The 16876-nt window shown below is 37.5% G+C and overlaps 4 protein-coding genes across 4 annotated transcripts; 2 read left to right on the top strand and 2 right to left on the bottom strand.

The window, feature by feature from the left end:
• Positions 1-147: 147 nt before the first annotated feature.
• On the bottom strand, positions 148-417 carry GCK72_002949 (uncharacterized protein; the record flags this gene model as incomplete). The annotated part of the gene is made up of 1 exon (XM_053723710.1): positions 148-417. One exon carries the CDS (start codon positions 415-417, stop codon positions 148-150), a length of 270 nt encoding a protein of 89 aa, XP_053592355.1.
• Positions 418-681: 264 nt separating this feature from the next.
• GCK72_002948 (uncharacterized protein) lies at positions 682-1382 on the bottom strand (the record flags this gene model as incomplete). Its single annotated transcript, XM_003095003.2, has 3 exons — positions 682-914; positions 962-1075; positions 1124-1382. 3 exons carry the CDS (start codon positions 1380-1382, stop codon positions 682-684), a joined length of 606 nt encoding a protein of 201 aa, XP_003095051.2.
• A 1747-nt stretch (positions 1383-3129) lies between these two features.
• On the top strand, positions 3130-4171 carry GCK72_002947 (uncharacterized protein; the record flags this gene model as incomplete). Its single annotated transcript, XM_053723709.1, has 2 exons — positions 3130-3209; positions 3256-4171. 2 exons carry the CDS (start codon positions 3130-3132, stop codon positions 4169-4171), a joined length of 996 nt encoding a protein of 331 aa, XP_053592354.1.
• A 5455-nt stretch (positions 4172-9626) lies between these two features.
• Positions 9627-15836, top strand: GCK72_002946 (uncharacterized protein; the record flags this gene model as incomplete). Its single annotated transcript, XM_003095008.2, has 8 exons — positions 9627-9762; positions 11060-11214; positions 11648-11753; positions 12028-12175; positions 12772-12898; positions 13089-13241; positions 14185-14814; positions 15726-15836. The coding sequence occupies 8 exons, from the start codon at positions 9627-9629 to the stop codon at positions 15834-15836; spliced, it is 1566 nt and encodes a 521-aa protein (XP_003095056.2).
• Positions 15837-16876: the final 1040 nt, after the last annotated feature.

Raw genomic sequence — 16876 nt, 5'->3', positions numbered from 1 at the left:
CAATAAAATTACGAACCTCAAGTTTCAATCGATTCTGAAAATGTTTTGTGAATTTCAAGACACATTTGACAAAATTTATTTTACTCAAAAGCTCAAAGGAACTTGGTCAGCATAATAATAGATAGTCGTACGACGAGCGGATTAGAATCATTCGAAAATTTGAAAATAAACATCGCATCCTTGATCAGTTTGTTCGATTGATATAGTTCCCACAGTTCCGTCGTTTCGTCGGATATCATATCCTTCAACTTCTTCTTCGCCCTCTCCTTCAATTGGATCCATTAGCACTACTTGATATTGCAAACCTTTCAATACAATTTCCTTTCTTACAACTTGACCATTGACAAATACGAAACGTGCCAATTCCATTCTCGGGTTGGACCCTCTAATCCAATGTTTGAAGAATTGATTGACCATTTTATCGATTAGAGTTCCAACAGCTGTTCCTCGGAAGACCCCCCCCCTCCACCCTGTGCCAAAAAACCGGGCTATTTTCCAGAAAAAGAAGACTTTTTGGGCCTCAGTCAAAAAAGTCTTCTTTTTGTGGAAAAAACTCAAATTCAAATTCTTTCCTATTTTTCCAAATTTCCTTATTTCAAATTTCTTTTCAAATTCTTTTCCATTTGTTCCACTTTTTCAAAACTGTTTTTTTACCTGAAAAAATAACACGAAGCGTTTTTATCAAACCAAATTTATTAAATTAAATAAATAATTAACTTTGTTGAGAGTAAGTGATGTCGTTGATGGGTGGTGGTATTTGTAGATTGAAAGATCTTGGTGGGCGAACACAACACTTCGACGGTCCAGAGTCCAACTTTCAAAAAGATTGTCCCGATGACTGATCATTGTCATGAAAGGAGTGAGCTTTTCATGGAATCCGTCGCGTTTCAGACATTTGCATTTGAATGGAGCCTCTGAAAATAGAAATGGGAGTTGGAAAACTAAAAAGAAAAAAACATACTTGTGGGTGTATCTTTCCACATTTGAATGAGATGTTGGTAGGCCATTTTCAAAGCATCAAAAGTTCGTTTTCGTAATTGGTATTCAGGATGATCCACGCCAATACGAATGGGATCTGAACAACAGAAATTGACTACAAGGTTTATATGTGATGAAATCTTACAGATGGAAGTGTCTTGATGATAGATACAGTGGTTGGACAGAAGGTGCAGTTTTCGAAGGACTGAATTTGATCCACAAAAATTGTCCATTTCAAAGCGGAGTTCCGGAAGAAAACATACATGCCCTCCAGTCGCGTCATCCTCCGATACTCTATTGACAATCTGCTTGCTTCCAACAACAAGACCTCTCCGCAGCGACTTCATTAAAGTGAACAAATCGGCCGGCATCAAGAATTCCGGTTTGAAGGATGAGCGATTCATGGATTTGCTTCATTTTTTCGTTGCACTCCTTTGATTTATGTCGTGGCAGGGTCAATTTGAAACATCGCCAGATCATATTTGTTCTTGGAATGGTCGCATAGTAAACATCTTCCTTGAATCGATCAAAAAAGAGTGATTCGTATTCAAAGTACTTGTTGTTTTTAGTCCAATTTTTCAAATCAAATTCGTTTATGTAGTACAAAAACTCGCCAAGAGCATCGTTCCATGTTTGGGGTAACAATGTAGATGAGCTCCAGGTTCGTAAACTTCACAGCTGCCATATACGCAAAAAATGATTTGAAGTTGAACAGCTACCGATTTTGCGTGGTCGATTTCATGTCCCATTATTGGAAAAGCGATGCTTCGTACTCCTGATTTGTCTGCCGTAAAAACTTCGTCTCCAAGAATCAATAAACCCCAATTTTAAATCAGAATGTTACTGTAGCGACTGGGGTCAGGGAAATGTCTTAATGTCATTTGTGCACACTCCAAACTACACAATTCACCGTCAGATCGATTCGTTCAATATTCAAGTTGAGAGATCTGGCGATTTCCTTCGTTTTGTTAGACGCAAGTGAAAATCCGACACTGAAAAAAAAGTTTTTAAATCATATAAATTCTGATTTGAAGAACTTACATTTCGATATACTTCATGCATTGAATCACAAGGCCTTTTCTGGAAGACGGAGAGGGTATTCGGTAAACATGACAGTGGAAAAGAGAAGAATAATCAATAGAGATGGGGGACTAGTATTCAATAAGAATCAGAGGGAATAAGGAGACCAGCCATACAGTAGGCAGTCTGAGAGGAAGTATGAGATGGGAGATCGTCTACGGCTTACGTCAAGGGTGTACGCATCTGCGTCCTCTGCGTTTGACTCCTGGGAAAAGCGCGCACCATCAACGGAGGTCTGTGAGACGGAATGTGGTGCGCGCTCTTCCGAGAAGGCTAGACGCCAGAGCTGTGCGGAATTCCTTCTTCCTTCTTCCTTCTTCCGGGCATTTTTTCACTTCCTTCTTCCTTTTTTGAAATTTTATTCCTTCTTCCTTCTTCCTTCTTCCGTTGAAATTGTTCGCCACTTCCGACTTCAGTGTAAAAAAATCACAAAAATTATTTAATTTTCGACGAAATTTCAGCGGATTTTTGGTCGTTTTGAATGGAATTTTGTATGCAAAACAACGTCAAAATTTGCTTTCAGAGATGACAACAAAAAATTTTCCTCAAATTTGTCATTTTCAAAATTAACTTCCTACTTCCGGGTTTGGACCCAACTTCCTTCTTCCTTCTTCCGGGCTTTTTTCACTTCCTTCTTCCTTTTTCAAAATTTTACTTCCTTCTTCCTTCTTCCGTCTTCCTTTTTGAAAATGTTATTCCTTCTTCCTTCTTCCGACTCCCTTTTTTGAAAATTTTACTTCCGCACAGCTCTGCTAGACGCATTGCGTCACTGACCCTGTGCAAGATACACGCGCATCTTCACATTTTACTACTGTAGTTATATGCTAACCTTAGTTATTCCCAGTCAGTCAATAATTCCACTCTCTTGACTGGAGGTTGTCTTCTCTTTCTCTTATCCATTGACCTTGTTTGTGTTTCCCACGCATTCACCACAGTCCACTGTTACCAGGTCACTTCTAGAAAACATCTCATTCTTCCCTCATCCCCCACACCATCTGTCCAACCAGTTTCACTGCTTCTCTATTGATTATTCGCCGGCTCACCCTTGTCATTCTTCCCTTTTTCAGTGTCATGTCAACTGCTTTCCCTTTTCTCCGTCTTCCCGATAAGGCATCCAAACTTGTGATTCAATGCATGGAGTATACTGAAATGTAAGCTTTTTTGTCAAAATTTATATTATTTGAAGATATTTTTCAGTGTTGGATTTTCACTTGCGTCTAACAAAACTAAGGAAATTGTCAGATCTCTTAATTTACATATGGAACGAATTGATCTGGCGGTGAACAATATTATCACAGTTCGATTGGACTCAAAGGAAGGAAGTCCGTCATCCATGGTATGGAGTTTTTATCCGCAGGAGGACAGTCCCGGACCGATTCCGGTTTATATGCCGTCTCGTGTAACCGGAATGATCACTGAGCGAAGCTTTGTGGAATACCAAAATCCAGGTCTTAGCATTCAAAAATGGATAGAACATTTTCAATATATATTCTCTATTGAAGAAATTAACTATCTTTCTTTTGCGGACGAAACATGTAAATTTGATTGGATTTCTCTGAAAGATACATTTGGAAAATTCAAGATTCTTACGATCTTTTTCCACGATGTGTGTAGTTTGGAGTGTGCACAAATGGCATTGAGACATTTTCCATCGGCTAGAAATTTGACTCCATTCAATTCAAATTTCAATGATCCCAATCTCTACAGTAACATTCTGATTCAAAATTGGGATTTATTGGTTCTTGGAGTCGAAGTCTTTATGTCTTTGAGAATTGGATTGGATGACCTTTTATTGATGAACAGTAAGGATATCACAGTTCAATCTCCAACTGTAACCGACAAAATGGTCAATCAATTCTTCAAACATTGGATTAGAGGGTCCAACCCGAGAATGGAATTGGCACGTTTCGTATTTGTCAATGGTCAAGTTGTGAATAAGGAAATTGTATTGAAAGGTTTGCAATATCAAGTAGTGCTAATGGATCCAATTGAAGGAGAGGGCGAAGAAGAAGTTGAAGGATATGATATCCGACGAAACGACGGAACTGTGGGAACTATATCAATCGAACAAACTGATCAAGGATGCGATGTTTATTTTCAAATTTTCGAATGATTCTAATCCGCTCGTCGTACGACTATCTATTATTATGCTGACCAAGTTCCTTTGAGCTTTTGAGTAAAATAAATTTTGTCAAATGTGTCTTGAAATTCACAAAACATTTTCAGAATCGATTGAAACTTGAGGTTCGTAATTTTATTGAAAACTTTTGACTAGGGAAACTGCGTATTTTCTACAATTCTGATGAATGGGACCTTTTTCATCCATCGCGCCGCCTTGAAACCTAAAAATACTGGATTTTCAATGCTACAAAAGGAACGTATTGTATTAAAGCGTGAAAAAATCTATTTTGCTCATTTAAAAAAATTCGAGAAAAAAAGTGAAATTTTCCCGTGACCCGCCCGAAAAGATTCACTAGATTTTATCGAGAGATAAGAATTCCAATCAGTTTCGATTTTACAACTCCACGTGGACGACGTCTCTTCTCCTTCTCATCCTTCATCTCCTGTATCTTGTCTGGTTAGTTTTTTTTTGGAATATGCTGGGTGCAACTTGGGGCTCAAGCCAGGGAAACAAAATTCTGCTCAATATGAAACCATGCAGAGTAGAAAAATTCCACGCACATGTACCACGTCTTTAGGGTCAACTTTTTAAAAATCAATAAAAAATGAAACGATAACAAAAAAAACACGTGGCAGCCCAAAAATACAAAAAAGACATCACGTGATCGATCGAAAAACACTTCAGTTTCAGATTTTCAACTTTCTTGGAATGACGTCTTCAGAACTCTCCTGCCGCAGATTGTCCTGAAATATGGACACAGTATCACTCATCGGATCGGTGTTTAACGTGAGTGGGAAAACGGCAAGACGGTCTAGCAGGCATTAGGGATTCGAGTTTCTGAGTACCTTCGTATTTCTTTAGTACGGGAGCAAAAGGGTCATCAATTTAGAACTTTATAGAGCATGTGTGGCTAGTGAGGTCAGGGACCTAGCGTAGTACCAAGTCTTTTTGCACAGTGTAATTGGGAGTTTGACAAATTAGGGTCACTAGTCAAATTTAGAGACCGATTTTCTAATACCAGCGAAACCATGTTCGGGAGGTCCATGACTGTATGACACAGGCTAGCAGGTTTAAGATATTCTGAGTTTCTGAAACTAGCGAAACCACGTTCGGGAAGTCCATGACTGTATGACACAGGCTAGCAGGTTTAAGATATTCTGAGTTTCTGAAACTAGCGAAACCACGTTCGGGAGGTCCATGACTGTATGACACCGGCTAGCAGGTTTAAGATATTCTGAGTTTCTGAAACTAGCGAAACCACGTTCGGGAAGTCCATGACTGTATGACACAGGCTAGCAGGTTTAAGATATTCTGAGTTTCTGAAACTAGCGAAACCACGTTCGGGAAGTCCATGACTGTATGACACAGGCTAGCAGGTTTAAGATATTCTGAGTTTCTGAAACTAGCGAAACCACGTTCGGGAAGTCCATGACTGTATGACACAGGCTAGCAGGTTTAAGATATTCTGAGTTTCTGAAACTAGCGAAACCACGTTCGGGAAGTCCATGACTGTATGACACAGGCTAGCAGGTTTAAGATATTCTGAGTTTCTGAAACTAGCGAAACCACGTTCGGGAGGTCCATGACTGTATGACACCGGCTAGCAGGTTTAAGATATTCTGAGTTTCTGAAACTAGCGAAACCACGTTCGGGAAGTCCATGACTGTATGACACAGGCTAGCAGGTTTAAGATATTCTGAATTTCTGAAACTAGCGAAACCACGTTCGGGAAGTCCATGACTGTATGACACCGGCTAGCAGGTTTAAGATATTCTGAATTTCTGAAACTAGCGAAACCACGTTCGGGAAGTCCATGACTGTATGACACAGGCTAGCAGGTTTAAGATATTCTGAGTTTCTGAAACTAGCGAAACCACGTTCGGGAAGTCCATGACTGTATGACACAGGCTAGCAGGTTTAAGATATTCTGAATTTCTGAAACTAGCGAAACCACGTTCGGGAAGTCCATGACTGTATGACACAGGCTAGCAGGTTTAAGATATTCTGAGTTTCTGAAACTAGCGAAACCACGTTCGGGAAGTCCATGACTGTATGACACAGGCTAGCAGGTTTAAGATATTCTGAATTTCTGAAACTAGCGAAACCACGTTCGGGAGGTCCATGACTGTATGACACAGGCTAGCAGGTTTAAGATATTCTGAATTTCTGAAACTAGCGAAACCACGTTCGGGATGTCACTGACTGTATGACACAGGCTAGCAGGCATTTGGGCAAAACGCTCCTTTCAGTCGCGAACTGTTTGATTATGTTCTCGATGTAAAGAGTTTCCGGTTGCGCACTCATCTCATATAAAATCGTAATTTCAGCAACAGATTTTCGAAAATTTACTGTAGAGTCCAATTCCTTGAAAAAAGTTTGTGACTTGTGAGTTTCGAATAACTTCTGAAGTGATATTCGGGAGCAACGACGCCTCGAGAGACCAGGAATGCTCTTCAAATGGAACTCAATTGTTGTTTTCTCGCAATATTATGCTTTCAATAAAATATATTTTCGGGGCGCGGAGAAGGGGGCGTGTCCCTTCTACTCCCCCATGTGCAATTTGACGCGCACGCTTTCGCGCCGCTGTCAAATTCCTTTTTATCTATTTATGTGAAAAATTGTGAGAGATTTCTGTCTTTTTGAACAAAAATATTTTTTAAATAGTCTACTTTTCTGTACCATAAAACTCGAAATAATCTGAAAAGCGCTTTTAAAAGCAAACGCGAATAAAAACCGTGAATAGAACGTTTTAATAAAAAATCTTTATTAATTTGTTTATTCAAGAAAAAACAAACGTTTTAGACGAAAAAACCAGAAAAAAAGGAGAAAAACTGTCAAAAACTGAAAAAAAAAACAATTTGAACCTGGCGCCGTTTTGTCTTATCCGTGGGGCGCGCTTGCTGCATTTTCATTTTTTGTGTTGAATTCACGGCGCGGCGGCACAGACCTATGGCCTAGAAAACTCCAACTCGGCCATTTCAATTATTTAATACATTACGTGACTAAGTATCTTCGATTTTCAGGCATTTTGCTATAATTTCTTCGTTTTTTTTTGTAAATAATAAAGAATACCTTTATTTAGATGAATTTTTTGCTGTAGAACTTCAAACAATTCATTCCACCGCCGACAAAATCGACATAAGGAAATTAGCTATAGAGGGCTAGTATTTTGATTTGTAGAAGCCCAGATGAAAATCTCGTTAGTTGGAAACATTTCAAAATGATCGATGAATATATAGTGGTGATACCGGAATATAAACCTGCTTTTACTCTTTTCCCTCCTTAAAGAGACGACTAAAACTTTCTTGAAAATGAGTGAAAAAATGACAAATTTTTATGTATCTCAAAAACGAGTAACATCAACTTTCTGAACGTTTAAGGGAAACTGTAACAGGTAATTCTCAATCTTTTAAGAAAAAAAAATTGAAACCCACCGATCGTATTTTTGAGAAACTTTTGAACATAAGCTACCGTTGGCTTAGAAATTGATATTTTTTCATGTATCTCGAAAACGAGTAACATCATCTTTCTGAACGTTTAACAGAAGTTGAAACAAGTCATTCTCATTCTTTTGAGAAAAAAAAATCGGAGGCTACCGATCGTATTTTTGAGAAACTTTTGACAGAAAATCGCAAATTGACTGATAAAATGACATTTTCTTACGTAGCTCAACAACAAGTAACATCATCATTCTGAACTTTTACCAGAAGATGGAACAAGTCATCCTCATTATTGTAGAAAAAAGAAATCAAAAGCCACCGATCGTTTTTTTGAGAAATTTTTAATAGAACATCGAATTTGGCTGAAACAATGACATTTTCTAATATATCTCAAAAACGCGAAACACCATCTTTCTAAACGTTTACCAGAAGATGTAAAAAGTCAATATCAATAACGTAGAAAAAAGAAATCAAAAGCCACTTATCGTATTTTTGAGAAACTTTTGATAGAAAATCGCATTTGGCTGATAAAAAATTATTTTTGATCGGGATACGGTACGCAACTCTGCAAACACCAATGACAATATCACGCAAATTTACAGACAATTTCGCTGCGTACACTGAGTACTCAACGTTCAAAAAGTTCGACCGCGAGTCGCGATTGCCAGGCCGTGAATTCTTTTCGGCTGCCCTTTCCCCTGTTTACCGATGTTTGTAGGGTCGGGCGGCGCGAGAAAAAAGTTTTTCAAGGTCAATAAAACCGAAAAATTGTTCAGTTTCGATGGAACTTGTCGTTACTCGTTATTCCTTTGATTTGTTTGAAAAAATCTGAAATAAAGATTTGAACTTTTAAAAAAAAATTAGCAATTTATTTTTCTATCGAAAAACTTCGGTATTTGTTCTTTTTCTTCTTGTTCTTTGATCATTCTTTGATGAAATAAATGAACAATGTTCTTATTTTTGCATCATTTTTCTTCATCTATCTGTGTCTCTATCCATTTTCGGGCGGCTCTTTTCGCCTTTTCTCCGTCTTTTTCTCTCCAGAAATCCCTTCACAAAAATAGCGTTGAAAAACAAGAGAGTTCGAGAGAAAACGTGAGAGAAGAGTTGTTTACGTGCAAAACTTCTCAGAAATTTCGCCCGTTGTATTTCTGATTCTTTTTCGCATTTTGATAAGTTTCGAAGAGAAATAGTGAGAGACGCAGACATGTTTGTGGCACTGGGCGCTCAAATCTATCGACGATATTTCGGACGACGTGGTGAGCGGATTTTCATAATGAGTGGTTTCATAGAACCGATAATAATATAGAGGAGTGGTTTGTGCTAGAAAATCGCAGAAATATCTCTAAAAAATGTAGAAAAACTCCAATTTCAGTCATTTTTCATTTAAAAAACACCTAAAATTTTCCATTTTTGACAGTTTCAGCAAAAACAGCGGAAGTCCCTAATTTTTTAACCATTTTCCATCAAAAACCGCTGAAAAGTTAAGAGATTTTCATATTTTTTACTAAAAAATACTGAAAACCTCCGATTTTCGTTTTTTTCCTCAAAAAAACACTGAAATCCCCGATTTTAGACGATTTTCCATCAAAAAACACTGAAAATTTCACATATTTTCATATTTTCTACTAAAAAATCTGCAAATCTCCGATTTTTGATAATTTTTCATCGAAAAAAACATCGAAAATGCCTGATTTTTGATCAATTTTCATAGAAAAACGCCGAAAATCTCTAAATTTTAATCAATTTTCATGGAAAAACGCCGAAAATCCCAGATGTTTGGTCATTTTCCCTTAAAAAACCCTGATTTTCTCAATTTTAACCATTAAAAAAAAATTTGCAAAAATTTGTTATTTTCTCCCAAACTGATCAATGATCAGACTGTTGCCTTATCAGTCAAAACATTTTCGTGATTTCATTTTCTTTTTCCTTCACTAACATCTCGCCCATTTTCATTGCTTCTCTTCAATTTTTTCACCGAAAATTTATTTTTCATAAATTCAGGAATGGCGATGGCAAATAACGGAAAGGTGGCCAATAAGGTCTGCTTGATTGTTATCGACGGATGGGGAATCTCTGATGATCCGTACGGAAATGCCATTCTTAATGCTCAAACTCCAGTTATGGACAAATTGTGTTCCGGTAAGTTTACGATGGAGCGAAAGAGCAAATTCAATTGATTACGACTGGAAAATTGAATAAAATTCCGCAAAAACACCGAAAATTGCACAAATTCAAAAAAAAAAAGAGAAAAAATATTGAAAAATGATTGTCTCACTTGTGGAGCGTTTCCAGACCGGATTTGGTGCATTTTCGGTTCGAAAAAATGTTTTTCATTAGTTATATATACCGTAAATACTGTATTATAACGACATGCCGTTATATTTTTCAACTGCCTCCCAGAGAAATTTTGAGGTTTTAAAAACTCACTAAACTTAAACGAAAAACCTTTTTTGGGCATTCTTTTCGCTGATCAAGACGTTATCAATCACGCTGCTTCTAATCAGAAACAATAAAAAACACCGGGATATTCATATTCATGAATTCTGAGTATTGATGGGGTGCCGTTATAATACAGGCGCCGTTCTATTACAGGTGCCGTTATAATACAGTATTTACGGTATTTTAAAGTGGTTTTTGACAAAATTTGGAAAAAAACCATTCGAAATACGTCAAGTGAATCATTTTCAGTGGTTTTTGACTCATTTTGTGACATTTTTCCGTGTTTTATCGATGAAAATCAGTGAGAAATTGAATTTTCAATGCTTCGATTTAAAAATCAAAACATTCGGATTTTTCACTAATTTTCCTTGATAAAACCCGGAAAAACGTCACAAAATGAGTCAAAAACCACTGAAAATAATTCTTTTCGAATGTTTTTTTTCTAAATGTTCGAATTTTTATCATTTCTACATGATTTTCTAGCAGTTTTTCGCACAATGTTCTTGAAAAATAACTGTTTAATGCAATTTATTGGATATTCAATATGTAAAAGTCGGCAAAAACACCGAATCACTGTATTTTTTATGTCAAAAACGTGATTTTCTAGCTTACTGAGAACCGCAATTTCACATTTCGCAAAAAAAAAGGACAAAAATGATTGAAAAATGATTGAAAAATTAAGAGAAATCTTTTCAGATTCAGATTTTCAACCAAATTTCCTTGATAAAACACGGAAAAACATCACAGAATGACTCAAAAATCACTGAAAATGATCCTTTTCAAAAGTTATTCTTTAAATTTTCGAGTTTTTAACATTTTCACAGGTTTTTTTTGCAGTTTTTTGCACAAAGTTCATGAGAAATAACTGTTTAATTCTATCAAAAATGTGATTTTCTAGCAAACTGAGTACCGCAATTTCACAAATTCGCAACAAAAAAAACGGACAAAAATTGTGTAAAAATGATTTAAAATCGTATTTTTTTTTGTATTTTTCTAGGCAACTGGGCTCAAATCGAGGCTCACGGACTGCACGTCGGTCTTCCCGAGGGATTGATGGGAAATTCGGAAGTCGGACATTTGAATATCGGAGCTGGACGTGTCATCTATCAGGATATTGTTCGCATCAATCTTGCCGTCAAAAATAATCAATTGGTACGGGCGTTTTTCAGCTAAAAATTTGCAATTTTTGAAAATTCCGAGTCGAAACCCGCAAAAATAGGTCGAAAAATGCGGGAAATCCGATAAAATCTTCGAAAAACTTGATTTCTTCCGTTTTTTAATATAAAAATCAATTTTATTCCATACTTGTCAAGGCTTGGCCCGGCTTCAAAAAAATCCATTATTTCACCGAAAATGTGACCATTTTTGACGATTTTTCAGAATTTCTTCTAATTCTGAATCATAGTCGAAAATTTGACTTTTTCGCGTTAAAAAATTCAAAAAACTTCGAAAAATTTTAAATTTTGGCGCTAATTATCCAGGTCTTGACATTGAAAAACGCAGAAATTCCTATATAATCTTAGAAAAACTGGATTTTTCACAGTTTTTAATCTGAAAAATCATTATTTTGTTTATTTTGTTTTAGGTTAACAATGAGAACTTGGTCGACGCGTGCAACCGTGCAAAGAACGGAAACGGACGTCTCCATCTGGCTGGACTCGTTTCCGATGGAGGAGTTCATTCGCATATTGGTAAGAAATTCTGACAAATGAAGTCTCTGGCTTTCAAACGACCTATAAATTTGGTTATAGTTCACCTATTCGGAATTCTGTGTGAGAAATCATAACCGACAGTATGAAAAGATTGAGAGCTCATAACTCGGCTCGCAGGAATATTTAGCAGGTTTTGATTTCAAAAACGGACTCCCCGTTGTCAAAAGTACCTAAAACCAAGTTTATAGGTCGTTTGGAATCTCCAAAGACTTCTTTTGTGATCTCATTTCTCATAAAATTTTAAAATTTTCAGACCACATGTTCGCCTTGATCAAAGCTATCAAAGAGCTCGGCGTCCCGGAGCTCTACCTCCATTTCTATGGAGATGGACGTGACACTTCTCCAAACAGTGGAGTTGGATTCCTCGAGCAGACTCTCGAGTATTTGGAGAAGACTGTTGGGTACGTTGACAAATCAAGAATCGATAAAAATTCTGATTTAAAAGTTTTTGGGGACACCACCACTCAAAAATTCAAGATTTGTTTGATATGAATCGATTCAGAATGCCAGGGAAAAGAGAAAATTCTCTTGGAACCATGTCTGAAAATCAGTCTGAAACGAGTTATGAGACCTCAAAGTGCCCACTAAAATCGAGAAATATGACTAAAAAACGCGAAAAAGGCACGCCAGACACTGAAGCCGCGTTTTTAGCTTAAATATTTGATTAAAAACGCGTCAAAGGCACGCCAGATCTTCATGTCTGCGTTGGAAACGCGCTGAAGACACGCCAGGGCAAAAATCTGAAAATCGAATTTTCTACTCGAAACGCGCCAGAGGCACGCCAGTTTCTCGCCTTTTAAAGCAATTTTTGATGAAAAATATGTATTTTCTGACATTTTCAGCTTGAAAAATCGATTTTCAACAAATTTTTAGCAAAAACCCTCATTTCCCCTGGCTTCCGGAATCGATTCATGTCAAATAGTCTTAAATTTTGAAATAAAATGAGTTCCGTCGCCCATCTCAGCGCAAATTTCAAACAAAACCCATTCATTTTCAGATACGGAAAACTGGCCACAGTCGTCGGCCGCTACTACGCAATGGATCGTGACAAGAGATGGGAGCGTATCAATGTTGCGTATGAGGCAATGATCGGAGGTGTCGGAGAGACTTCTGATGAGACTGGAGTGAGTATTTCTCAACCGATGAGTTTTCTTACAAACGCGCTCTACCGAAACCGAAAAAAATAGTGTGCGAAATTGAGAGACGCAGAAGAAAATGGACATTTTTCAAGGAGATTTCGGTGAAGCGCAGGTGTAAGAACTGTGCCGAGTTGATATTCCTGCTCAAAACCCGAAAAAAATTCCAAATTTCCAGGTCGTCGAAGTTGTTCGCAAGCGTTATGCCGCTGATGAGACTGACGAATTCCTGAAGCCAATCATTCTTCAAGGAGAGAAGGGACGTGTTCAGAACGACGACACTCTCGTCTTTTTCGATTACCGTGCCGATCGTATGCGTGAGATTTCGGAGGTAACGAAGTTTTGATTGGAAATCTGTGTCGATTTACTGATTTTTCGACCGTAAATTCACAAATCAGAATCGCTTCAGAATTGTCAACGGGAAGGCACGAATTATGCCATTTTTCTCAAGTTTTCATCGAAAATGTGCACATTTTTTTGATGATTTTTCAGAATTTCTTCTAATTATGAATCATAGTCGAAAATTTGACTTTTTTGCCAAAAAAAATTCGAAAAAATTGAATTTTTAAGTTATTTTTGCTGACAAAATCACTCGAAAATACTAAAAATTCAAATTTTTGTCGGAAAATCTTTGACAAGTGTGCTCTAATGGTAATTCAGTTGAAAGTTGTGTTATCTCTCCCACTGCACCCGGAATTAACACAATTTTTTCGATTATCAGTAGAGCGCATTTGTCACTTTGACGCGGAAGCTATGCGCAAATTTTTATTTCTTTAAAAGCCTCTGTTTGTCCGGATGTCCACAAGGAGCTCCAATATTTTGAAGCCAAACTTCGGAAAGCTCAAAATATCATTCTTGACAAGTGCGCTCTACTGCTAAATTCGAGAAAAATCCAAATTGTTGTCTTTGAAACTCCGAAAATACCCTTTTTTGAAGTTTAAGAGTTTGAGAAGTCTCTTTTCGAGTTTCAAGCCATAAATTTACAGTGAAAACCATATTTTGCCATAGTTGTCAAGGCCTTGTCAGCGAAATCAGGGCCCGGGCAAATTGGCGCGAAAGTCAAATTTTCAAATTTTTTCGCGAAAAAGTCAAATTTTCGATTATCATTCAGAATTAGAAGAAATTCTGAAAAATAGTCAAAAATGGTCACATTTTCGATGAAAAAATGAAAAATTTCGAAAAAAAAGGGTCATTTTTTGAAGCCGGGCCTTGACAACTATGTATTTTACGAGCATTTTCTGTGAAAAATCACCTCTTCAAATCTATAATTTCAGGTAATGGGAATGGAACGATACAAGGATTGCAACTCGAAACTGGCGCATCCATCGAATGTCCAAGTGTACGGAATGACTCAATACAAGGCGGAGTTCCCATTCAAATCACTCTTCCCACCAGCATCCAACAAGAATGTGTTGGCCGAGTGGCTCGCCGAGCAAAAAGTCTCTCAATTCCATTGTGCTGAGACTGAGAAGTACGCTCACGTCACGTTCTTCTTCAACGGTGGATTAGAGAAACAATTCGAAGGAGAGGAGAGATCTCTGGTGCCAAGTCCAAAAGTGGCCACTTATGATCTTCAACCGGAGATGTCGGCTGCCGGTGTCGCTGACAAAATGGTCGAACAGATCGAGGCGGGCACTCATCCGTTCATTATGTGCAACTTTGCTCCACCTGATATGGTCGGACACACGGGAGTCTACGAGGCGGCTGTCAAAGCGTGTGAGGCGACTGACGTGGCGATCGGACGGATCTACGAGGCGACACAGAAGCACGGATACTCACTCATGGTCACTGCGGATCACGGAAATGCGGAGAAGATGAAGGCACCGGACGGTGGAAAGCATACGGCACACACGTGCTATCGTGTTCCGTTGACACTCAGCCATCCCGGATTCAAGTTTGTTGATGTCAGTGTTTCATGCGTTTTCGGACCGATTTTGGTCCATTTTTGGGTCGAAAAAGTGTTTCCGCAATTTTCAGATTCTTTTTCATCAGTTTCATATATATATATCAACACGACATGGGTCTTACAACTGCGCTCTACCGAAACTGAAAGAAATTGTGTGCGATATTGAGAGATTCAGAGAAAAAGAGACAGTTTTCAAGGAAATTTCGGTGGAGCACGTAGAGTCCCGGACTACTTATGCAGACGCGCTCTATTGACGAGCATGGTACACATTGTCGTAGCGGTGAAATTTAGAACTTTCTGGGCATACCGTGGTGAACATTAGAATCCATTTTTCAACGTTGAATAAATTCTAATGTTCACCACGGTATGCACAGAAAGTTCGAAAGTTCACCGCTACGACAATGTGTACCATGCTTGTCAGTAGAGCGCGTCTGCATAAGTAGTCCGGGACTCTACGTGTGGAGCGCAGTTGTAGGAACTGTGCCGAACTAATAAAACAGCTCCACCCACTTGTGAGACGTTTTCAGACCGATTTTGGTGCATTTTTCGGTTGAACAGACTCAAAAACACTAAACATTTTTGAGCTTTATCATTTTTACATGATTTTCTAGCAGTTTTTCGCACAAATTTTATGAAAATGAACTTTTAAATGCAATTTATTAAAAAAAAACACTAAGAATGATGGAAAAGACTGAAAAAAACCGGTTTTTCATCATTTATAGCGTTTTTTTTTCAATAAATTGCACTAAAAAGTGGATCATTTTCAAAAATCAAAAAAAAAAAACGCTAAAAATGATGAAAATTTAATTAGAAACAGCTGAAAATCATAAAAGTTTTTCAAAATGACAATGAAATCATTCGAAACATTGGAAAAATACTAGAAACATCAAAAATCTCTTTAATTTTCAGCCAGCCGATCGTCACCCGGCTCTCTGCGACGTCGCGCCGACAGTTCTCGCCATTATGGGACTCCCTCAACCAGCTGAGATGACCGGCGCATCAATTGTTCAAAAGATTTAATTATTTCTCAATTAATTCATGTTCTATGAACTTTTTTTCAGTATTTTTTTTTCCATTTCTTCCCATTTACCTACTATTTTCTTCTTTTGTAGTCTGAAAAATTCCAGTGATTTTTTGAATTTTTAAACCCGATTTTCGATTTTTCCCTTAAAAATGTATTTAGAATTTACAATAGTGAGCATAAAGATTATATTGCACTCGTCATTTCTTCCTGTTGTTCTTTTTTTTCAATTTTTTCAATTTCTGATGACTCATATCTATTCGATTTATTATTATTTACTTCTACTTCTTTTTGTGCTCCTCAAATGAGTGAGCAGACAGTTGCTGCTCACACAGGGTCAATTGATGGTTGACATGTGGCCAGTTAGACCCCGACACATCTGCTCTCTTCCCTCCGAAAAGATTGATTTGATCGGACTTTTAGTGGCGAAACGAGAAGAGTTCTCTGCGTCTCTTCGTTTCGCACACTCTCTCGCCTCCTATCTTATCGATGCTTCTAATGCTCTCTCGTCCCGTCCATTTTTTTTCATTAAAAAAAGTGTTTCTCGAAAAATCGAATGTTGCAAACACTTCTCTCCTATCTATCGCTTCTCCAGAAACATTTATTATTTCTCTTTTTCCAAAAAGGTCGAATGACGTGTGCCCTAGATACGTGGCACTACGGAAGAATGTTCCGGATTTTAGGCCAGAATTTCGACTATTTTTTGAGAAATTTAGAGAAGAAAAAAGGTTTAGATTATAATTTTAGGTCTAAAATTGAAAATTGAAAATTTACAACAAAAAAAGCTTTTCGCGAAAAGCTTTTTTTGTTGTAAATTTTCGAATTTTCTTATCTCATTTTTAGTTTTAAATAGGCTTAAATTAAGTGGTTTTCTGGAATTTTTGTGTGAAAAATACGGAATTTCCGCCTAAAAGTTATATTTTATCGTACGAAATCACATGTCACGCCTAAATTTTGAGATTTTACCTATTTTTTACATCAGAAAACACGGAACGTTACGAGTTTTAACCTGAAATTCTAGTTTGAGCTTATAAACAAT

Source organism: Caenorhabditis remanei, chromosome I, assembly GCF_010183535.1.
Source record: "Caenorhabditis remanei strain PX506 chromosome I, whole genome shotgun sequence".
Classification (NCBI taxonomy): domain Eukaryota; kingdom Metazoa; phylum Nematoda; class Chromadorea; order Rhabditida; family Rhabditidae; genus Caenorhabditis; species Caenorhabditis remanei.
This window is presented reverse-complemented; position numbering and strand designations above follow the sequence as displayed.